Consider the following 25,923-nt stretch of genomic DNA (forward strand, 5'->3'; position numbering starts at 1 on the left):
AGGTAAGTACTGTATAGAGTATTTTTGTTTGCTCTATTTTATAAACAAACTATGTATAATAGATAATTTTACTATGTATATTATACTACTATGCTCTCTCACTCTCTCTCTCTCTCTCTCTCTCTCTCTCTCTCTCTCTATATATATATATATATATATATACACATACATTCTTGGGCAAAAATAACAGCTGACCAGAAAACTTTGAGTAAAGAAAAGATTTAGATTTAGGCTTCATGTTCCCCCATCCATTACCTTCTCAGATTAGATTACAGGGCAGGAGAGATACTCAAGTGAAGGACAATAAATAAACCTTAACAGGTTGTCTAGTTAGCCATATTTTAGATATGTTAGCCACATGTTGACCATGGAAGAACCACTAGAGACTTCTAAGCTGTACTTACATGTATGTATCCAATAGGATACACTTTATTATTGTTAGATGCCCAGTTGGTTTTGACCTTTATGTGACATTATACGTGTGACTAAGTAGAGGGGCTCTTCCCCTCTGTGAGCATTTTCACATTTCTGCCTGAAGATCATAAATCTGAAGACCCTGTCTCCAATGAGAGGTGGTTTACAGTAGAGGAAATCACATGAAGGCCAAACCATGATGTTATAAGAGAGACATAAAAATGGAAGAGTGTATGGGTAAGAAGAAGAATATTTCCATGAGGCACATTAACTGTAGTGACCTGGGAACGTCAGGTTTCACCTTTTTTGTTCTTCATCCTACTATGCAATGAAGTAACTTCAAAGAATCTCTCAATTTGTCTACACTTTTCAACGCAAAACAGGCGACTTGAGTAGGTGACATTCTAGACGTGACATTAAGAGAAGGTGTGCAATTTATGGATTAACAAAAAAAAATGGAAAGAAGGATGAATGGCCTTAAAGCCTGCACACACCTTTTTGGTACTCTCCTCATGGAGAAACATTACCCCTTTGGTCCCAGAACACAGGCCTCTCTGCAGCCAGCCAGCACCCTGCTCTGTACCGATCAGGGGCAAGAACCCCGAAACAAAAGTCTACACATAGGAAACTTCTCTTTCTGAGGGAGTTTTCTGGCTTGGCTTATTAAATCCCAAGTCGTGTTCTGAGGCTTCTTAAAGAAACATAAACATTGGCTTGAAAGGAAATGTACCTGTGCATAGACTTGTACAGAGAAAAGATCGGATATGATTGAAAGCCAAGGAGTGGGTGACTCGCTTCCCTGGCTTATAACTAAGGATCGCTGCGAATTTCAGGACTGAGACCTGGTGCTATCAAAGCTTTTAACATGTGGGGGCAACATGTCAAAAGTTTTTTCTAACAATAATAACCCTTTAAATAATTTGACTCTGGCTGTCTATAGCCACCACTAGAGAAAGCTTAGTAAAGACAGATTACCAAGTTCTGTGAAACTCCAATGGACAACATAAAAATTTAAAACCTTTACATCACAAAAATGTCCTGCGTAACATTAAAAAGTTCAGCCAGTTACTGCTCGACAACAGACTACCGCTTTCCTTTTCGAGGATTAGACCATTCAGTACTAAGCCAGTTTCACACAAATGTAACATGACCAGATTCTATGGCCCATATTATGACCTTGACACCTATATCCCTCAGTGGCTCTACTGAAACTTACATAAAACCCTTTCATTAGTAGAATCAAGATGGGTCCAGGACTCCACAGGTTGCGGATCTAACATGGGAGTTGAAGTATGGCAGTATTATGAGTGCATGGAACTGACCTTAGACTATAACATACACTACTTTATGTACACTACACATTGTTTTGAGAAATTTGGGGTCAGACTGGAGACATTACCTGTTTATTTGCTTTTAATACGGCTCTAAGGGTTGCTATTTGCTCTCGTTTGGTACTAAGCAGAGACTTCAGTTTGAGAATCTCCTCCATTAAGGCTTCTTTGTCTTTATCAATCATGGGCACTAGTTCCCTGGCTGCGGCTCGCTGACGTGACAGCTGTAAGGACCTGTCCACAGCCTTCTGCAAGTGTTTCATTTGATCCCTGATAATGGCATTGAGGTTGTAGATGTTCATTGGCTCTTTACGAATATCGCTAGAGTCAGACACAGGGGAGGATGGGGGGGCAGTGATGACGGGGGATACAGTAGCAGACTTTTGAGGGATTGGTTCTTTGCTGGATTCTATGCTATCTTTTGGTACTGGTTCACATGGACTTCTTGCCTCGACTGGAGAAGCTATACCTCTCCTAGCTAGCCTTGGTGAGAGAAGTCCTCGAGGGTCTTCAGGACCTTTTAAGCTTCCACTACGAGTCCCCTTACTTTGCCTATAATAGTCCAACATAACTCTATTTGGTGTTTCATTGTTACATAGACAAACATGGTGGTAGAGTTGCGCTAGTTCTTCACTAAAAGTCACTAGCTCATCTTGAGCAGTATTAAGGGTATTATGGGTTTCATTTGCAATAGCAGTCATGATATGAAGTTCCTTCTCCATAAGAAGTAGTTTTTCCCCACTCTCCTTACTCGCCCTCTCAAGACTTGTTACTTGTTCATTGTACATCTGGATTCTCGAGTCCAACTTTGACTTCTCCTCCGTGTAGCTCTCTATATGTTTATTGTTTTTTTCTTTTAAGGCTTTGAGCTCAGCTTTGAGGTCTATCACCTCAGTCACAGCTACTTTATATTTGCACTCCAAGATCTCCAATCCATTGATATCTACTTCATAGTCATGGGTCTCCTCCCCCAAAACTTTTGCTTTATCAAAATCCAACTCTTTGCCACTGTGAAGCCTCCTTATTGTGTTGACATGTTCTGTAAGTCTATGGACCCGCTCGTGTTGTTCGGTTAAGGCTCCTTTTGTATGTTCCAGCTGAGTCTGTGACTCTTGCAGGTTGGTTAACAGAATTGCCTTCTCTCGCTCCACCTGCAAACAAAAAAAGCATCAATTATAATCAGATTATGCTAAAGAACACCAGTTCATACATTATTATGATATCTCCTGGTTTGTGTACAAGTTTGGTAGACCTTAGGTACCGATCTCCTGGTGCATTGCATGCCGTCACATTGCAAAACGTTGGTCAATAAGCAACACTTATCACCAACCTACAGGACAGCTGACAACTATATGATCACCATGGGTCCAGACAGTAGGACCTTCACCCATTACATGAACGTGGGTTTGAGTCCTCAGTTGAAATGGAAAGGCAGTTAAGTTTGTATGCTACCAATCCATTCAAAGTCTATGGGCTGCTGAATAGAAATACAGTACCTGTTTGTCTTTGTCAATCCAACAAAGTTGAATGGAGTGGCAGCGCCATGCTCTACCACTGCTCCATTCAAACAAGGGACTCTCATCAGTAGGGGTCCCAGTTTCTTCCTTCTATGACTCAACCCATCCATTTATTTCATGGACAGCCATTTATATTCCCCCTGAAGCATTATAAATGTATAGCCAGTTCCATGCATTACAAATGGATGGATGAATTGTTATACAAAATTTCCTCTGTAGTGTTCAAAATACAGTATCTGCTAAGGCCGAGCAATAAACATTCGTAAAGTATATTTGTGAGACATTGTATTCTCTCGCCATAATGGGGGATGCATACGGTACGTGCATTGTCCCATTCTTGCTCTCAAGTCTTTTCACTTACTTAAATGATCTAAAATAAACATGGTAATTGTATTCTAACCAATATATGTCAGCTGCTAAATAATGCTCCGTCCAAGACACAGGTACAAATAGGATTATCAGCTGCGGAAAGAATGTCAGACTCCATAAATAAGACAAAGGTCACACAAGGTAAATTATAGATAGATAATAAGGAACGTTGGACTCTGGTCTAAAGTTGGTCATAGAATTTAGATAACTTATCTTGCCCCAGATATGTTGAAATCCAACAACCTAGCCCTTCTTTACCACAACATTTGCCATTGTGGAAGGGTTAGGAAAACCGCATTTGTCAGACAGTCATCTAATCACCTTAAGGCCTAGGTTATTTCCTCACTTACTTCTTAGGTCTATTCAAAATCTGCTATTGACATAGACGTATAGTTTTGGGGGGCAAGGTGAAGGGGTGCTAAAGCCACATTACATTATACATTTTCGGTGACAATTAAAAGGGTCAACGCCCCATTAACATGGTTGTCACATATGTACTTGCTCCGGACTTCAGTGTCGGTCCCGTTCCTTCTTCAGACAAACCGGAGCATCACTGAGTGTAGTGACAGGGCCATTCTTTACTGAGTAACACGGTTGGCCCAGCCGAAGAAGAGATGCGGGTGCAGGGCCAATCAGCTGCAGCCCCGGTGGCCCCATCTCCTAGAGACTAGCTATTTAAAATCATTACTTGCTTTCAGTCACAACCCATGTTAGGTGATATTTCCCTGCTTTCACATTTGTTAATCTGTTATATCTGACCCTTGCCTGTGACCTGACTATCCCTTTTCCTGAAATTCTGTACTTTTGCTACCCTCTGGGTTTTCCGACTCTTGGCCTGTCCCTGGTTAACACTTTGTTTGCTGAATTAGTACCTTTTTGACCGACTGTTGCTAACTAAGCATGTTGAAAGCTGATTGGGAAACACAGGTTTAAATGTAAAACTGAGCAAAGGTAAAACACACATATATTTGTCTAGTACAAGTATGCAGTACTTACCTAATCCTCTTGATGCTGCAGGAATAGGCAATAACATACTGCTCTTTATAACACTTGCCGAGCTGCTATTGAAAGATCTGATTATTTGTCCCTATTTAGTATATTTTTCTCATTTACTTTATTATTATTCCTGTATAAAAATAAAATAAAAAAAGTGACTAATGTTATAAAGAAAATATTTTCCTTTGTTTTGAGTATACAGTTCCTATTGCTCCATGGTTATGGACTACAAATAACGCTTGAATCTGACGTTCTTTTACATTAGTAAACTAAAATATTGGGGATCATTTACTAATGTGATCCCGACTGTTTATTTCTTGGGTTTTGCATCCAGATTGTGTAGCACCAATTTGTGCCAAAAAAAATCCTGAAAACCCCACCTACTCTCCATTTAATGCAGATAAACCCTGAAAAGGAGGAGTTATTGTAGGGGAAGGGGGGCATGGCTGCCGAAGGGGGAGGGGGGGGGGGGCGTGTTCCCGCCAGTCTAGACAAAATTCCAAGATATTTACTGTTCCCATATAAAATGTGTGAATTTGAGCTCTAAAAAACCCTAAGCTCAGAGCAGTTGTAAAAAAAAGGGAAATAGGGAAAAGACAAACCCATAAAGAAAACTACACTCCACGCTTAGTAAATAAGACCCATTGTCTTGTTTCGAAGGTTATATGAGGCTGCGGTATGTTTATCTGTACACATACTGTAGCCCCCGGGAGCTTACAGTCTATATTTATAGTAACCGTAGTCCATTATCCACAGGCAGAAATCAATAATGTCAGCGGTGAAGTGTTGCGCGCACAAGACTGTAACCCCTTCCTTCTGTTTTTGTGACCTTCAGCCCCCCCAAAAAAAAAATCATGACCGCAACTAAGACTTTATATTATTAAATATAACATAAAAAACATTGCCGAACACAGCTAAAGGTTTAGTTTTCTTTTTATATATCCTTGATAAATATGATTCCTTCTGTTATGTTGAAAACAAATTTCCTAGACCTGCATCCCCTCCTCTATAACATCATGCAGTCTCACTGACACAGAAAACTGCAGCTGCATCCCCCTCCTCTCAGTCTTCTATTGTCTTCTAGTATTTTTCCCCATAGAAATGTTATAGGCACTATGTATAGAACAGTTGGCCTGTCTTACATTTAAAAAAAAAAAAAAAAGAAATACAAATATAAAATATATCCCACTGCATCCTACCCTAAAGTGTACCTGTCATGTTACAGACAAAGAAAATGCTTCTCTATGTTACTCACTAGGTCATACAGATGCTTCACATCAATTTTATGTGTTTAGCTTCTGTATGTGGCTGACAAATCCCTCTGTCCCAGGCAAGCACTGAGCCCGCCCTCACTCACCATGCATTCACTTCCTCCCTGAGTCTTCTGTGCTGGATCTCTTCATCCAATCATTGCAGGCTGCTCTGTAAACCCCTCCTGTTTTCATGCTGTAGTCTGATTGGACAGGAGTGAGCACAGAGGAGTGCTAGTCTTGTCCTAATTTCCTGGACTTTGTCCCAGCCTGTGCTTCAGCTGGGACAAAGATAATGCAGCAACCAGACAGGGTTATGTTCTGGATGTTATGGGGACCCTTAGTGGTCTATTTTTTTTATAAGCTATGACTTCTGTAAATAGGAGATAACATTTTTTATGTAGTATATTTGAAAGGTTAATGTTTTGCCAAGATGAACAACAGATAAAAAGTTTTTGACTCTGACCGTGCTCACTTAAAGTGTCCCTTATGCCATGTTGTAAGGATGAAGGGGGGAGGCTCCTGCTGCAGCCAATTCATTTACAGACAGACACAGGACAGGTGGAGATGAACATGGCTAGTCTCCTGGAACATACAGAGAAAAGATCTTTATATATTCCTCAAAGAAAAAAGAGCATAAATGGGCACTGTCACTTTTTTTGTTGTTTCAACCCGTCAAAAGTGTTGATCAGTTGGGATCTCCAGCACTAAGATCCCCGGTCATTATCCTTATCAGTGGGGTAATCAAAACTTTTCAAATGTTGCTACAACATGTCAAAAGTTTTTCAAGTGACAGTGCTCATTCAACCTCTTTTCTCTGTGTATCCCAGGAGATTAGCCAAGTTATCCTCCACCTCACTGTCCTGTGTTTAGCTGTACAACAAGTGGCTGCAGCAGGAGCCTCCCCCCTCTACACTCTAGTAAGACAAAATTACTATTTAGTCCTCCTCTTAGTTAATCCCCACCGTCATCAGTTTCCCATATGAAAATCATACTGAACAGGAGGAGTTCTCTGCAGGATTTCCACAAGACTACTTATTTTAGGAACTGGCAGAAAGTCCTGCAGACTGACTGGAAGGCAAGATTATCCCTTATTTACTGTATGTTTACCATTCATTTCTAGATTTAGTGTTTTTATAAGACCCTGACCTATTCTGCTTCCTAAGAATGCAACTTTTTTCGATAAGGGGATTGTCTGGGGAATTCTTTTTTGATGGTGCACATAGAAGTGCCTGCTCAGCCAAACAGTGGTAGCAGTGATGACCCATTTAGCCAGTGACTGGCTAAGCAGATGCTTTCTTGTGTCGAGACAGAGACCAAGAAGTACTGCTCAGTGAGACCAGGCACAGTCCTGAGTGTAGTTGGATCCTGGCAGGTGAATAACATTTTTAATTTTTTTTTACTCCAGCATGGCCATTTTTAGCTCAAAGGAGTACAAGTGTACTCCCCCCCCCCAAAAAAAACTGTAGTCAACAAGCCAATTTGGGCCTTGTTGCTCAGTCTCCTTTATTTGTTTTACTGTCCCATTCTAAGGCTGCTTTCACACTATGAATTTCTCCGTTTAGGAACTTCCGTCAGAAGCTCCGTCACTACAGCTGCGAAACCCGCCATTACAAAACCCCTGACGGCCGTGACTAAATTGCATTGCAGCCTATGGGGTTTTGTAACTGCCCGTTTGCACCCGTATATGCCCGTAATTCATTATGGGCGTTATACAGTGACGGGACATCGTACTGCATGCAGTAATTTTTCCGCCACAATGTCCCGTCACTGTATAACGCCCGTAATGAATTACGGGCATATACGGGTGCAAACGGGCAGTTACAAAACCCCATAGGCTGCAATGCAATTTAGTCACGGCCGTCAGGGGTTTTGTAATGGCCGGGTTTCGCAGCTGTAGTGACGGAACTTCTGACGGAAGTTCCTAAACGGAGATATTCATAGTGTGAAAGCAGCCTAAGAGCTATAACTTTTTTAATGTTTTTGTTGACACAAGTTGTACTTTTAATGGCACCATTTTGGAGTTCATACAATTTTTGGAATAAATGTTTTTTTTATGGGGGGGGGGAGCGAAAAAAAAAATAAAACAAGTCTAATTGAGTTTAACATTTTTCTTTCTCTTTTTTTTTTCAATTTTTTTTTTTACGTCTTTGGCACAATAGAGTCACTTTTTATTAAATTAAAAGGGGTATTCCAGGAAAAAACTTTTTTTTTTATATCAACTGGCTCCAGATAGTAAAACAGATTTGTAAATTACTTCTATTAAAAATGTTTAATCCTTCCAATAATTATCAGCTGCTGAAGTTGAGTTGTTTTTTTCTGTCTGGCAACAGTGCTCTCTGCTGACATCTCTGCTTGTCTCAGCAGAGTAGAAGAGGTTTGCTATGGGGATTTGCTTCTACTCTGGACAGTTCCCGAGACCGGTGTCATCAGAGAGCACTTAGACAGAAAAGAACAACTCAACTTCAGCAGCTCATAAGTACTGAAAGGATTAAGATTTTTAAATAGAAGTAATAATAGAATTTTTTAATAGAAGAAAGTTCAACTTTCTGGAGCCAGTTGATATATAATTTTTTTTTTCCTGGATAACCCCTTTAAACGTGTTGCCACATTTCAAGACGCATAGCTTTAAAAAAAAAAAAAATCTTAATGGAGCAGGATGGGGGCTTGTTTTTTTTTATTTTGCCAGAAAAAAAACTTGTTTTTATTGGTATCATTTTCAAGTATATAAAAAATTTTTTTAGATCTCTTTTTTTTTTCCGTTTATTGGGAGGCAGATAAAAAAAAGCCATTCTAACATTATTTTTAATTTATTTTTTGTTACAGCATTCACCGAGGTGGATAAATAATGAGATACTTTCTTAGTTTGGGCTATTACGGACATTGGGAAACTAGATACATATACGTTTTTAAACTCTTTTATGCTTTATAAAAATAAATAAAAAGTTAAGAGTATTTTATGTATTTTTTCGGGGTGGAGGATTGTTTTTTTAATAATTTTTTTATTTTTTTTTTATTTTATCTTTTCTCCTAGACCCTTAAGGGGACTTTTACCGGTGATCTTTAGGTTGCTAAGGCATTGCATACAGCTGTGCCTCCGGCATGGTTTTATACAGGCACATACATAGCCGGTCTGGGGGTCTTAGGAAGACCCCAAGCTGCCATGTAAATCCATAAGCACCCAACATATAAGGGGTTTAAAGAGCTCATAAGGAGTTAAAGTGTCAGAATGTAAGGTTTCTCCAATCCTGGCAGCTAATGCGCAATCCCAGCAGGGCTGTAAAAAGGCGGCACCTAGCCTATGGCCCCTTAGTAACTGCCGCTAAAACATGGATGGGCAGTCATTAAGGGGTTAAGATTTAGTTTTCTTGTTGATTTGTCAGTATGATGGTGTGTTTTTAGGGTACGTCTAGCTTTAAAAGCCCTGCTATTTGACATTACTTGGGTCAGGTGACATAATTAGAGCCTTTTGAGCCTTTAGAGCCTTTTAACATCACTGGAGTTGTGTGACATCAATAGAATATTTTCCATTACTGAGGTTAAGTGACATCATTTCAGCCTTGTGACATCACTGGGGTTGTATGACATCACTAGAGTATTTGACATTACCGGATCCTAATGACATCACTAGAGTATTTGACATTACAGAGGTAGTGACGTCACTGGAGTACTTAACATTACTGGGGTCAAGTGACATCATTTGAGCATTGTGACATCACTGGAGTATTTGACATGTGACATCACTTATAGCTGAAGTTGTGAGTGATAAGGAATATGATGGGTCAAAGAAAGTAACCTGTTGCTTCTTATTCTGTAATCTTGGTAAAATATCAGGCCCGTCAGAATGTTTTGACTCCACCCTGTTATTAAAGGGGTATTCGGGTGAAAAAAAATGTTTTCAAATCAACAGGTGCCAGAAAGTTATACAGATTTGTACATTTCTTTTCTATTTAAAAATCTTAATCCTTCCAGTACTTATCAGCTGCTGTATCCAGAGGAAGTTGTGTAGTTCTTTCCAGTCTGACCACAGTGCTCTCTGCTGACACCTCTGTCCATGTCAGGAACTGTCCAGAGCAGGAGAGGTTTGCTACGAGGATTTGCTCCTGCTCTGGACAGTTCCTGACACGGACAGAGGTGACAGCAGAGAGCACTGTGGTCAGACTGGAAAGAACTACACAATTTCCTCTGGAGCATACAGCAGCTGATAAGTACTGGAAGGATTAAGGTTTTTAAATAGAAGTAATTTACAAATCTAACAAAAAGAACGCTGCATGCTGCACGCTGCTGTGGCAAATACAGAGTACCGTATACAAAAAAAGAAGGTTGCAGCGGCATTCTTGGACAAAAAATGGAGGCTCTTAGCGCACTTTTTGATCAAAACGTGTCCCCCATCCACCACGCAGAGGTGGCCTCATTTCGGATGGGACCCTAACACACATTCTGAGCCTAACACTCATTTCACTCACCTCTGCTGGGCATATAGGGGGAGATTTATCAAAACCTGTGCAAAGGAAAAGTTGCCCAGTTGCCCATAGCAACCAATCAGATCGCTTCTTTCATTTTGCAGAGGCCTTGTTGAAAATGAAAGAAGCGATCTGATTGGTTACTATGGGCAACTGAGCAATTTATCCTCTGGACAGGTTTTGATAAATCTCCCCCATAGCCTCTGACTGGGTGACATGCTGGATCCATTATTCATTTAAATAAGGGTCCCATCCGAAATGAGGCCACCTCCACGTGGTGGATGGGGGGACACGTTTTGATCAAAAAGTGCGCTAAGAACCTCCATTTTTTTGACCAAGAGTGCTGCTGCAACCTTCTTTTTTTGTATATTCTAATTTACAAATCTGTTTAACTTTCTGGAACCAGTTGATTTAAAAAGAAAAAAAGAAATTCCTGACCGGTCAGAGGGCTTCCTATCAGCAGGTAACCAGAACTTGGGCAAGTTCTCTATCATGTGACATCACCGACATGATGTGACCTACCTGGATAAGCTGCTGTTTGAGTTTCTGCATTTCCGAAATGTTCAGCTCGCTAAAAAGATCGGAGACGGGATGCAGCGACTCCCCTTTCCGAACTGCCTGAGTCCGATAGTCCCCATTCATCTTAACAAGAGGGGGGTGGATGTGGCCGTTCATCTTGTCCTCATTGTTGGACTCCCCGTCCTCGGAGAATTTCAGCCCGTCCACCGCAATATTAATGTGGTTATTGTACATGCTGTCATTGATATTAATGTATTGGGACAGTTCTTTTCGGAGATTATTTTTCTGTTCCCTCTCATTTTTTAAGGTGTCCAGGGCTTCTTCCAGCTGATGCTCGGCGATCTCCTTCAGTCGGATGGCGTCCTCCAGCTGACTGTTCAGCAGCACCGTCTCCTCCTCAAATCGCTTGATCTCATGCTTCAGGCCTTCGTACTCCACCTACATCGGGACAAACAGAAACGCAAGAGTCAGATATTGGATATCACAACATGGCTGCTGTCATGACATATGAGTTTAGCTGGAAGTTGAATATGATTGGTTAGAGCACCTCCCAGGGCACCATTATTAAAAAAAGAAAAAGGAGCATTGCCCAGAGAACCCAGGGGTACTCCAGCAAAACATTTTCTTTTAAAGGAGTAGTCCAGTGGTGACCCAGTGGTGAACAACTTATCCCCTATCCTAAGGATAGGGCATAAGTTTGAGATTGCGGGGGGTCCGACCACTGGGGCCCCCTGCGATCTCCTGTACGGAGCCCAGACAGCCCGCGGGAAGGGGGTGTGTCGACCTCCGCGCGAAGCGGCGGCCAACACGCCCCCTCAATACAACTCTATGGCAGAGCCGAAGCGCTGCCTTCGGCAATCTCCCGCTCTGCCATAGAGATGTATTGAGGGGGCGTGTCAGCCGCCGCTTCGTGCGGAGGTCGACACTCGCTATATGTCCAGAGAGCCTGGGCCCCGTACAGAGAGATCGCAGGGGGCCCCAGCGGTCGGACCCCCCGCGATCTCAAACTTATCCCCTATCCTTAGGATAGGGGATAAGTTTTTCACCACTGGACTACCCCTTTAAATCAACTGGTATTAGAAGGTTAAACAGATTTGTAAATTATTTCAATTAAAAAATCTTAATCCTTCCAGTACTTATCAGCTGCTGAATGCTCCAGAGGAATTTATTTTCTTTTTGAATTTCCTTTCTGTCCGACCACAGTGCTCTCTGCTGACACCTCTGTCCATGTCAGGAACTGTCCATAGCAGGATGGGTTTGCTATGGGGATTTTCTCCTACTCTGGACAGTTCCTAAAATAGACAGACGTGTCAGCAAAGAGCCCTGTGGTCAGACAGAAAGAAATTTCAAAAAGAAAAGAACTTCCTGTGGATCATACAGCAGCTGATAAGTACTGGAAGGATTAAGATTTTTTTTTTTTTTATAGAAATAATTTACAAATCTGTTTAACTTTCTGACACCAGTTGATTTAAAAGAAAATGTTTTCCACCAGTAAAGTACCCCTTAATTAGGGGTACTGCTTTCAGCCAGAAGGGTGAGCTACCCCTCACCACTCTAGATCACCAGGGGTATTATAAATAAACCGATAACCAGACCAAAACAACTTGGATATCACTGCTATCCCTTTTATTACCCAAGACTACCTGGGATATTAGAGATAAACCCATAACCACACTAGAACACCTTGGATATTATTACTATCCCTTTTTATCTAAGACCACCAGGGATATTAGAGATTAACCCATAACCACATTTAAAAAACTTGGATATTATTATACTATCCTTTTTATTCGCCCTAGGCCACCAGGAATATTAAAGATTAACCCATAACCACACTTAAAAAACGTGGATATTATTATCCTTTTTATTCGCCCTAGAACACCAGGAATATTAGAGATTAACCCATAACCACACAGGAACACCTTGGATATTATTGCTATCTATTTAAATACCCCAGACCAGTGGTCTCCAACCTGCGGACCTCCAGATGTTGCAAAACTACAACACCCAGCATGCCCGGACAGCCAACGGCTGTCCGAGCATGCTGGGAGTTGTAGTTTTGCAACATCTGGAGGTCTGCAGGTTGAAGACCACTGTACTAGACCACCAGATATATTATATTTTAATTAAAATCACACCAGAATACCTTGGATATTATTCATATCCCTTTTATTACCCTAGACCACCAGGGATAGTAGATATTAACTCATAACCCACACAAGAACACTTGGACATTACTACTACTATCCCTATTATTATGCTAAATCACCAGGGATATTAGAGATTAACCCATAACCACACTAGAACACCTTGGGGATTATTACTATTCCTTTATTACTCTAGCCCACCAGGATATTAATCTTAGGGAACAATTAGTATTAATGTTAACCTTTTCACCACTATTAGCCACCAGGGTATTACATATCCATAATCATTATAGAGAACCTTGAATATCACCAATAACCCCTTAACTGCTCAACACCACTTAGGATATTAACCCATATTATTGTTAACCTCTTGACCACCTTAGCCCTATTATTCCATAACCACCCTAGAGCTCATTTAACATTACCGTTAACTTATCCATTACTCTAGACAACCAAGGATGTTAGCTAATAACTGAAAACTACCCTAGAATATTAGATATTAAGTGATAACCAACCTGTAGCACCTTGACTATTACCATTAACACTTTCACAACCCTAGACTACCAGGGACCTTAGATATTAGCCTATAACCCCATTGGAAACTACACTTAAAGGGGTATTCCAGGCAAAAACTTTTTTTTGTATATCAACTGGCTCCGGAAAGTTAAACAGATTTGTAAATTACTTCTATTAAAAAATCTTAATCTTTCCAATAGTTATTAGCTTCTGAAGTTGAGTTGCTGTTTTCTGTCTAACTACTTTCTGATGACTCACGTCCCGGGAACTGTGCAGTTCCTATGGGGATATTCTCCCATCATGCAAGGGATATTCTCCCATCATGCACAGCTCCCGTGACATCATCATTGAGCAGTTAGACAGAAAACTTCAGAAGCTAATAACTATTGGAAGGATTAAGATTTTTTAATAGAAGTAATTTACAAATCTGTTTAACTTTCCGGAGCCAGTTGATATATAAAAAAAAGTTTTTGCCTGGAATACCCCTTTAAAGGGCTGTTTCAAGTTTTAAAATAAAAAAGGGCCTAAATGATACCCCATTTAGGCTCCAGTAGGCACTTTTAGGAGCGGATGTCATGTGACTCCTGCAGTCAATCAGCGGCCTCAGCTATCACGTTCCATTCTCTGGGCATCACCGATCAATGATGGGAGCCATGATGCCCAAAGTACGGCACGTGACTGGCTGCAGCGGCCATGTAATGTCCGCTCCAAAGGGAAGACTGTGGTGAAGACCGGTAAGAAACTGCTGCTTTGTTATTTTAATGCATTAACCCCTTTAACCATTCACTTACCCAAGATAACCAGGGCTAGATAACTAAGGATCTTATTAAGAGAATTACCCTATGTAAAATGTGGGATGTGGAATGAATACATGTAGAATGGACAAACCTAGTATGATAATGGTGGAAGGTGGCATTATGTCATAAACCATCAACAAATTTGGAAACACTATGAGAATCCGGAACATGTGATCCTCCCCTTCAAATGAGATAAGTAGAAAATAATCGACATTCACAAAACCTCCGGAGAAATTTAGATAATGAGACTTAATGAGACTTTAGTTCTTCACAAAGAAATATCTCCAAGGTCGAATGCGGAGACGATGACATCATCTCCCCCGATAATAATAACTCCTTGAATCCTCTCTACTGTTCAGCATCCATTCTCGAAGAGTCTTCTGGTCTTCAGACTTTTTGTTTTATTTTCTTCCTATCAGTAGGACCGTTTGTTAACAGGAGATAATGACATAGTCTGTGATGTCTCCTGGGGGCTGAGACGTCTCCCGAGACACAGATCCACGGGTCTGAATGAAATTTGATCTATCTATTAATTGAACTCTTGAGTGTTACAAAGGGCGTCCAGCTGCCAGACATGTGCAGGGAGGATCGTCTCCAAATGTCGACCTTGTTCATTCATCAACTCTCAGAGACACAAACCCCTTCATTACCTCTGAAAAAAGAGTTATTACCCCATTTCCTTAATGGGGAAAAAAAAAAATATATATATATATATATACATTTGTACCATGACACCATAATTCCTACCATAGGGTTCCTCCATGCACACCCACTCCCTTGTAAAACAAAGTCCAGCTCACCTCTCCTACTTCGGTACCCGACACGGCACCCAACAATGTAGAAGAAAAGGCAGAAGGTCCAGCACTTCGATATGGGGCAGCTTCATTGACGTTGATAACACTAGGGATCGACCGATATCGATTTTTATAGGGCCGATACCGATAATCTGTGGTCTTTCAGGCCGATAATTTATACTGATATTCCGGTCGGGGGGGGGGGGGGGCGGCGCAGGCTATCCTGCGCATTATCTGAAAGGTAATTGCCGATACCGATAACGTCCAAAATCGGCCAATAATATCAGCCAAACCGATAATCAGTCGATCCCTAGATAACACACAGTAAGAGCGACAGTCGGAGACGTTTTGAGCGCATGCCAAGGAAAAGGGCATATACTCGAAACGCGTCTGCCTGATGCCTTTACTGTGTGTTATCAATGTCGATAAAGAAGCCCCATATCGAAGTGCTGGACCTTCTGCCCTTTCTTCTACACCCAATTCCTTGCCCCACCTATCACCTGCTATCACTGGGTATATCTTTCAGCTTAACCCTTTATTATCTGTAAGAACAATAAGGTTCCTAGAGTTCTCGTGTTCCACATATGTGTTTTCATACGTTGTTTTTATATGTTTTACTTTGTAGCTCCTTTGGCTGACCTTGTCTTGATTCTGACTACAACACTGTGCTGACTGTCCTGACCTGTTTGCCCGTCCACTGACTAGGCACATAAAATGCCGGCCCAAGACCTTGGCCTGTATCCAGACTCTTATCTTCTTGTCTTTGATGCTTTGCATTGGCGTCTCTTGGCCCTCAAGGCCAGCAACCAACTATACCGGGATCCTTACTACAGGTAGCCACCTGGTAGGCCCCTGCAGCAAAGTCTTGATCCCGGTGCGGAGACAGTCGTCACGCCCCCTCCCATAGACTTGCATTGAGGGGCGTGGCCGTGACATCACAAGGTGGTGTGGCCGACCCCCGCAGCAAAAAAACAGTGTTCGGAACATTTAGTTCCACCCTGGCCAGTGGAGCACCCCTTTAACTCAATCTGTACTAATATTTGAGGTGACACATCTGCAACAAATCCGGATGACCTGGAGCAGATTTACCTGCTGAAGATTTTGTGCGAAAACTCTGTAGATTTTTCCACTGTGGAAAATCTTTATCTTATCGGCCGTATGTGAACATTATGAGCACATTCACACTACGGAATGTCGGAGAAATTCCAAGTGAACATTCCGCGCACAGCAGAGCTGACCGATTCGGTGGGCGCTAGTATCGCTCAAACATGGGCTGTCACCATGGACAGCAATTCTTTCGGTGAGGTAAGGAATTTTCCGCTGCAGAAATTCAGCAGTGTGCATGGCACAGAAATCCCTTTGAAACCAATGGAAGACTGCTGAACCGGAATTTCCAAAGCGCCCTTATACTAGTCTTCTTAGAGAATTTATCTTTGTATAATTTTTGAATAATTTTCTCCAATGGGGCATTGCCTCAAAAAATAATTTCCATGTGCCTTTGGGTCACTTCAATGACAATCCGAACCTTACACATCAGGTTGAACACACAATTATTCTTATAGATAAAAAGACGTCGTAGGAACAATGGAGGATTAAGCCAAACGATGTAAAGCAGGAGCATCAGCACGAGAATGGCTGGAACAATAAATAGCTGGTGAAGTTCACAGATAAGAAGTGTTTTATTGTCCTGAGATATTCTCCGTGGCTCCAGGCGGTCTGGACGGCACATTCCTTCAGAGAGGCAGAACAACATAAATCCATGGAACGTTTATTCCAACCCGGTTCTGTCAATAGGTCTTTATGAGCTTGTATTCCCAGACTCCCCTGTCTCTATAGATGAAAATGGCCTTTCAATACTAATATCTTCCTTCCTGAGATGTGTACAGGGGGTATCTTCATACCTGAGATGTGTACAGGGGGTATCTTCATACCTGAGATGTGTACAGGGGGTATCTTCATACCTGAGATGTGTACAGGGGGTATCTTCATACCTGAGATGTGTACAGGGGGTATCTTCCTTCCTGAGATGTGTACAGGGGGTATCTTCATACCTGAGATGTGTACAGGGGGTATCTTCATACCTGAGATGTGTACAGGGGGTATCTTCATACCTGAGATGTGTACAGGGGGTATCTTCATTCCTGAGATGTGTACAGGGGGTATCTTCATTCCTGAGATGTGTACAGGGGGTATCTTCCTACCTGAGATGTGTACAGGGGGTATCTTCCTACCTGAGATGTGTACAGGGGGTATCTTCCTACCTGAGATGTGTACAGGGGGTATCTTCATTCCTGAGATGTGTACAGGGGGTATCTTCATAACTGAGATGTGTACAGGGGGTATCTTCATAACTGAAATGTGTACAGGGGGTATCTTCATACCTGAGATGTGTACAGGGGGTATCTTCCTTCCTGAGATGTGTACAGGGGGTATCTTCATACCTGAGATGTGTACAGGGGGTATCTTCCTACCTGAGATGTGTACAGGGGGTATCTTCCTACCTGAGATGTGTACAGGGGGTATCTTCCTACCTGAGATGTGTACAGGGGGTATCTTCATTCCTGAGATGTGTACAGGGGGTATCTTCATAACTGAGATGTGTACAGGGGGTATCTTCATAACTGAGATGTGTACAGGGGGTATCTTCATTCCTGAGATGTGTACAGAGGGTATCTTCATACCTGAGATGTGTACAGGGGGTATCTTCATACCTGAGATGTGTACAGGGGGTATCTTCCTTCCTGAGATGTGTACAGGGGGTATCTTCATACCTGAGATGTGTACAGGGGGTATCTTCCTTCCTGAGATGTGTACAGGGGGTATCTTCATACCTGAGATGTGTACAGGGGGTATCTTCATACCTGAGATGTGTACAGGGGGTATCTTCCTTCCTGAGATGTGTACAGGGGTATCTTCATTCCTGAGATGTGTACAGGGGGTATCTTCATTCCTGAGATGTGTACAGGGGGTATCTTCATACCTGAGATGTGTACAGGGGGTATCTTCATTCCTGAGATGTGTACAGGGGGTATCTTCATACCTGAGATGTGTACAGGGGGTATCTTCATAACTGAGATGTGTACAGGGGGTATCTTCATAACTGAGATGTGTACAGGGGGTATCTTCATTCCTGAGATGTTTACAGGGGGTATCTTCATACCTGAGATGTGTACAGGGGGTATCTTCATACCTGAGATGTGTACAGGGGGTATCTTCCTAGCTGAGATGTGTACAGGGGGTATCTTCCTTCCTGAGATGTGTACAGGGGGTATCTTCCTTCCTGAGATGTGTACAGGGGGTATCTTCATACCTGAGATGTGTACAGGGGGTATCTTCATACCTGAGATGTGTACAGGGGGTATCTTCATACCTGAGATGATTACAGGGGGTATCTTCATACCTGAGATGATTACAGGGGGTATCTTCCTTCCTGAGATGTGTACAGGGGGTATCTTCATACCTGAGATGTGTACAGGGGGTATCTTCATACCTGAGATGTGTACAGGGGGTATCTTCATACCTTAGATGTGTACAGGGGGTATCTTCATACCCGAGATGTGTACAGGGGGTATCTTCATACCTGAGATGATTACAGGGGGTATCTTCATACCTGAGATGTGTACAGGGGGTATCTTCATTCCTGAGATGTGTACAGGGGATATCTTCATTCCTGACATGTGTACAGGGGGTATCTTCCTTCCTGAGATGTGTACAGGGGTATCTTCATTCCTGAGATGTGTACAGGGGGTATCTTCATTCCTGAGATGTGTACAGGGGGTATCTTCCTACCTGAGATGTGTACAGGGGGTATCTTCATACCTGAGATGTGTACAGGGGGTATCTTCATTCCTGAGATGTGTACAGGGGGTATCTTCATAACTGAGATGTGTACAGGGGGTATCTTCATAACTGAGATGTGTACAGGGGTATCTTCATACCTGAGATGATTACAGGGGGTATCTTCCTTCCTGAGATGTGTACAGGGGGTATCTTCATACCTGAGATGTGTACAGGGGGTATCTTCATACCTGAGATGTGTACAAGGGGGTATCTTCATACCTGAGATGTGTACAGGGGGTATCTTCATACCTGAGATGATTACAGGGGGTATCTTCATACCTGAGATGATTACAGGGGGTATCTTCCTTCCTGAGATGTGTACAGGGGGTATCTTCATACCTGAGATGTGTACAGGGGGTATCTTCATACCTGAGATGTGTACAGGGGGTATCTTCATACCTGAGATGTGTACAGGGGGTATCTTCATACCTGAGATGTGTACAGGGGTATCTTCATACCTGAGATGTGTACAGGGGGTATCTTCATACCTTAGATGTGTACAGGGGGTATCTTCATACCTGAGATGTGTACAGGGGTATCTTCATACCTGAGATGTGTACAGGGGGTATCTTCATACCTGAGATGTGTACAGGGGGTATCTTCATACCCGAGATGTGTACAGGGGGTATCTTCATACCCGAGATGTGTACAGGGGTTATCTTCATACCTGAGATGTGTACAGGGGGTATCTTCAGACCCGAGATGTGTACAGGGGGTATCTTCATACCTGAGATGTGTACAGGGGTATCTTCATACCTGAGATGTGTACAGGGGGTATCTTCATACCTGAGATGTGTACAGGTGGTATCTTCATACCTGAGATGTGTACATGGGGTATCTTCATACCTGAGATGTGTACAGGGGGTATCTTCATACCTGAGATGTGTACAGGGGGTATCTTCATACCTGAGATGTGTACAGGGGGTATCTTCATACTCGAGATGTGTACATGGGGTATCTTCATACCCGAGATGTGTACATGGGGTATCTTCATACCTGAGATGTGTACAGGGGGAATCTTCATACCTGAGATGTGTACAGGGGGTATCTTCATACCTGAGATGTGTACAGGGGGTATCTTCATACCTGAGATGTGTACAGCGGGTATCTTCATACCTGAGATGTGTACAGCGGGTATCTTCATACCTGAGATGTGTACAGGGGGTATCTTCATACCTGAGATGTGTACAGGGGTATCTTCATACCTGAGATGTGTACAGGGGGTATCTTCATACCTGTGATGTGTACAGGGGGTATCTTCATACCTGAGATGTGTACATGGGGTATCTTCATACCTGAGATGTGTACAGGGGGTATCTTCCTACCTGAGATGTGTACAGGGGGTATCTTCCTTCCTGAGATGTGTACGGGGGGTATCTTCATACCTGAGATGTGTACAGGGGGTATCTTCATACCTGAGATGTGTACAGGGGGTATCTTCCTTCCTGAGATGTGTACAGGGGGTATCTTCCTTCCTGAGATGTGTACGGGGGGTATCTTCATACCTGAGATGTGTACAGGGCTGCAAAAAGGCCTCACCACTGCTAGATCTGCCCTGTTCTTTTTTATTGTGTGACAATGAGAGTTTATCCTTATTGTTCAATTCTGCCCTATTTTACCAACATAGTGACCCAAATTTTGGCACTACTACATGGAGACCCTCAGTAGGACATAACTGCTGATAAGGAAATCAACTGGTTAAAATAAATAAACTCTACAAAATACTCAAAGTTATAGCAGCTATGCTGACCTTGCTTGAATTTGCTGTTTTGCTTAGATTTACAATAAGATGAGGAACCCACATATGTTCCAGGATGTGGAGGTCTGACAGTAGGTCTACTATTCCGGGACATGGCAGAACTTCTTGTGGTCTAGTGGTATGGATGCCTTAAAGGGGTACTCTGGTGAAAAAACTGGTGCTAGAAAGTTAAACAGATTTGTAAAATATTTCTATATAAAAATCTTAATCCTTCCAGTACTTATCAGCTGCTGTATGCTCCAGAGGAAGTTCTTTTCTTTTTTCATTTCTTTTCTGTCTGACCACAGTGCTCTCTGCTTACACATATGTCCATGTCTGGAACTGTCCAGAGCAGGATAGGTTTGCTATGGGGATTTGCTCCTACTCTGGACAGTTCCTGACATGGACAGATGTGTCAGCAGAGAGCACTGTGGTCAGACAGAAAATACATTTAAAAAGAAAAGAACTTCCCGTGGAGCATACAGCAGCTGATAAGTACTGGAAGGAATAAGATTTTTTTTAATAGAAGTAATTTACATATCTGTTTAACTTTATGTCACCAGTTGATTTAAGAAATTTTTTTTTTTCACCGGAGTACTCCTTTAACACAAGTATTTCATTGGCTATGTCTCTGTATCTGGGCAAAAGGATATCTAGGCTAAAGGTAAAGGTTGTCCCTTTGTTTCTAATGCATATAAAAGGACTTGCTTCCTAAAAACCTAAAGGCCCCATTTATAATGTATATGCACCGAATGGAGATAACGCCTCTTTCTTTCGTTCCCTAACAGATGAGTTAACTAGTTCAGCAGGTCTGCAGGTAGTGGTTGGAGGTGACCTGAACTCGGTGGTGGATCTTCTGGTGGACAGGAGAGGGGCGACATCGACGCCAGTGGCCATCCGACAGAGTGACAGGGTCCTGCAACCGTTTCTGTCCAGTACAGGCTTGGTGGATGCCTGGAGACATTTTCATCCCGATGGTCGTGAGTATACGCACTACTCCCACACACACAATTCCTGGTCCCGAATTGATTACCTCATGATTAGTCCTTCCCTTTGCCCTAGGGTGACTGTAACGGACATCTCTGACCTGATCATTTCTGACCACTCCCCTGTAGTGTTGGAGTTTCGGCAATCACACCCGAAGGGGACTGACTTTTTGTGGCGCTTCCCTTCTTATTTAGCGAAGGATGAGTCTTTTCAAGATCTTCTTCGGGGGTGGTGGCTGGAATTTCAAACTGACAATGCCCAACATGTAGGGGACCCTGCCCTTTTCTGGGAGACAGCCAAGGTAGTCCTGAGAGGTAAAATAATGGCCTATCATTCCACGTTAAAGCGTAAGTCGCAAGAGGGACATGCGGCCGCCAGTTCTCGCTTAGCCGCAGCATATTCCAAGTTTGTATCTTCCTCGACCCCCCCCCCAATAAACTGGCGTGGCAGACAGCGCGTGCCGACTATGAACTATGGTTAGACAGGAGGGAGCGAGTTTATCGCTCACATTACGATCTCCAGCTGTTTAAACAGGGAAACAAGGCAGGTCGCTTGCTGGCTAGACTAGCGAAGGGCCCACATTCATCAGCGCATGTGCTTGCTCTGAAGGACACCCAGGGCCAAATTAGTAGAGACCCGAAGGCTGTAAGTGCTCTATTGGGTGCTTACTATGCGGACTTGTACTCCGCTCCACCTGACGCAGGTACAGAGGGCCGGGACTTTTTGGACAAAGTGAGTCTCCCAAAGTTGTCTGAGGACCAACGACGAGAGCTGAACATAGCCATCACAGTAGAAGAGGTTAGGGGGGCTATCAGATCTCTAGCCAATGGGAAGGCCCCGGGACCGGACGGTTATCCGGGGGAATTTTATAAACCCCTAGTTGATCAGGTCACTCCTGCCCTGACGGCTTACTTTAATGGTGTCCTGTCTGGTGGAAACTTGTCGGCGGGAGCAAAACTAGCCTTCATTAAGGTTCTCCCCAAGCCGGGCAAGGATCCGCTGGATCCTGGCTCCTATCGTCCAATATCACTTATTAATCAGGATGTTAAATTACTTACCAAAATATTAGCGGACCGGTTAGCGAAACTGTTGCCCGAGTTGATAGGGGATCATCAAGTGGGTTTTGTAAAAACGCGTTCAGCTGTCACGAACATACGGAAGGTTCTAGCGGTCATGGATAGTGTAGGCAGAAGGCCTGCGGTTATGCCCCACCCTGCACTGCTCGCTCTAGATGCGGAAAAAGCGTTCGATAATGTCCGGTGGGATTGGTTGCATTTGGTTCTAGAACGCTTTGGTATCACAGGGAGGTTCAGTGGTTTCCTGGAAAACCTCTATTCTGGCCTGGCAGCCAGGGTGTATACCCCGGGCTTTTTGTCTCCATATATCCAACTGCATAGAGGGACACGACAGGGGTGTCCTCTATCGCCCCTTTTGTTTGATTTAGCAATTGAACCCTTGGCGCGCTTTTTGCTCGCTTCGGACACGTACAAGGGTATAGCGGTGGGTTCCAGAGAACTCAAAATATCCTTGTTTGCAGATGATGTGCTAATGTTCTTGGATGACCCAGGGCGGGATGTTCCCAAGGTATTGTCTTTTCTAGCCGGGGTGGAAGGTTTCATGGGCTATAAAGTGAACGCATCCAAAAGTGTGCTCCTTCCTTTGGGTAAGGGCCCGCCTCACTGGGAGCGGATGGCTGGGGATTTAGGGATCACTTATAGCACTTCTTCCATTCTCTACCTGGGGATTAGGATAGGGAGAACCGCGGATACACTATATGCGTTGAATTTTACCCCGGTGATTAAGAAGATAGTGGACGAGTTGGCACGGTGGAAAGACCTTCCGCTGTCCTTTATGGGACGTTGTCATCTGGTGAAGATGATAAGTTTTCCCAGGCTACTTTACCCTCTGCAGACACTCCCAATATTGCTGAAGCACGTAGATGTCAGGACACTCAACGCAGCATTCACTAAATTCATATGGCATGGGAAGAGACCCAGAATTGCGCTTAAAAAGTTGATGCTGTGTAGGATGGAAGGGGGGGTCAACCTTCCCAATGTGAGGGGTTACAACTTGGTATGCTTGTTCCGCAATGTGATGGATTGGTTGCATGATTCATCATACTTCTCTAACCTATTGATTGAGCGAGAGCTGGCGGCACCGTGGTCATTGACAGCCCTACTACATACTTCCTACACTAAGCTACCCCCGCAGGTCAAGAGCTTGCAGGTCCTTAGGGATACCATTATTACATGGAAGGAACTCCGTAAGACTTTTGGCCTATCGCACTTGTTATCCAAGCGAATGCCACTCAGAGGACACCCTGAATTCTCTCAAGGGACTTCATCTACCTGGCTTGCTCTTTGGGAGAGGGAGGGGGTTTTGAGGGCTAGTGATTTGTGGGACGAGGATCGAAGGTCATGGCTTTCACCTGCAGAGATGGTAACAAAATTCTCTTTACCCCAAACTCAATTGATCTATGCAAATCAATTATACTCCTTTTGTTCGACCCGACTTAGGAACCTGACAGTGGAAGCCCCTGTCCACTCTTTTGATGACATAGTAGGGGATGGTCCGAGGAAGACTTCCATTTCCCAATTATACCTAGCTTTACGGGGGAGACTTTTAAAATTCGACCCAAAACGCCTGTTTACCACATGGGAGAGATGGACTGGGGACCCAGACATTCATGAGACTATACTTACGGGATGGGAAGCGGTTTGTAAACAGGTTATCAATGAACGATGGAGGGAGACCTATTTTAAAGTTTCCCACGCAGCCTTGTACGGCTTTAATATCCCACCGTCGCCTTGTTTCCCTGAGCGTATAACACACTGCCCCAAATGTCTTACACCTATGACAAATCTTTTTCACGGGATCTGGGACTGTGCTCACTCGGCTGGCTACTGGCGCTCGATCTGCTCCTACATCAGAGACCACTGGCGGGTAAGTCTTCCTTTTAAGGTTCAGACCCTTATATTTCACCAGCTTCGTCCTCCGGAGGAGGATCGGACGGGGATCCAGAGGATCCCTAAAATAATACATGTGGTCTTGCTGGTTGCTCTCCGATGCTTGTTTCTCCGGTGGTTGGAGGACCGGGTACCGGACCTGCAATTATTGATAACTCAATTGAAGTTCTTTTTAGGGGTAGACAGATTGGATGCTGAACGCCATTGCAACTCTGGCACAGCACGTTTCTTCGAAAAGTGGACACCGTTCATTGTTACACACTATAATCCCCGGGAGGTAGCCGACATTGTATATCCTTTTAGACACACCACATGGTACCTTACGGAATCATTGAAAGGGACGTTGGGGGCATTACAGCTTCCTGATTCAGTTTAGACTGTAAGGATTAAGCTTATTGAATCCTTGGGGAGAGAGGGAATCCTGCATCACTTCACTACAGCACCTCAGTATTTGTCATTTTTAAGACAGTTATTGTATTGTATGTTGGATCGCGGTCCGTTATTTTCCCAGATGGGGATCGTGTTATTTCTGATATGTTTTTGTGTTATTCTGAAAATGTTGAATAAAAATATATTGCAAAAAAAAAAAAAAAAAAAAAAACCTAAAGGCCCCCAGTTGGACATTCCTGCATAGAGATCTGGTTATGGACTTTACAAATGTTTGAAACCAGAAACAAGCGTTTAATTATTCTACAGCGCCCCCACTGGGAGGAAATAGCATCACATTGCATACCGTATTTTTCGCTGTATAAGACGCACTTTTTCTTCCCCAAAACTGGGGGGGAAAGTCGGTGCATCTTATACGGTGAATACACCCCTATCACGGCGGTCCCTGCGGCCATCAACGGCCGGGACCCGCGGCTAATACAGGACATCACCGATCGCGGTGATGCCCTGTATTAACCCTTCAGACGCGGAGATCAAAGCTGACTGCCGCATCTGAAGGGAAAGTGACACTAACCCGGCTGCACCGGGAGGGACCTTACCTGCCTCCTCGGTGTCTGCTCTGTGCTGGGATCCCCTGCATGGCCAGCGCTCTCCATCGTCGTCATCACGTCGTCGCGCACGCGTCATCCAATAGGAGCGGCGTGCATAGCGACGTGATGGCCACGACGGAGAGCGAGGATACCGGGCAGCAGAGACATTCCGGAGCGACGGGGACACCCCGGGGACGCGGCGACAGCGATGGAGGGCGACATCCAGGGCAGTGGTGACGAGCAGTGACGGGTCCGGAGCGGCAGGGACATGTGAGTAATACCTCCTATACCAGTGGTCTTCA

General features: G+C 43.4%; 1 protein-coding gene across 10 annotated transcripts in view; it reads right to left on the reverse strand.

Annotated features, from left to right (window-relative positions):
• Positions 1 to 25,923, reverse strand: part of BICD1 (BICD cargo adaptor 1) — a 189,741-nt gene that overhangs the window by 49,676 nt on the left and 114,142 nt on the right. For all 10 annotated transcript variants that reach the window (XM_056517531.1, XM_056517530.1, XM_056517534.1 and 7 more), the window contains exons 4-5: positions 10,863 to 11,297; positions 1,814 to 2,896 (exon numbers count right to left, since the gene is read on the reverse strand). In XM_056517531.1, coding sequence (XP_056373506.1) covers positions 1,814 to 2,896; positions 10,863 to 11,297 — 1,518 coding nt within the window. The remainder of the gene's footprint in view (positions 1 to 1,813; positions 2,897 to 10,862; positions 11,298 to 25,923) is intronic.

Source organism: Hyla sarda, chromosome 4 (genome assembly GCF_029499605.1).
Source record: "Hyla sarda isolate aHylSar1 chromosome 4, aHylSar1.hap1, whole genome shotgun sequence".
Taxonomy (NCBI): Eukaryota; Metazoa; Chordata; class Amphibia; order Anura; family Hylidae; genus Hyla; species Hyla sarda.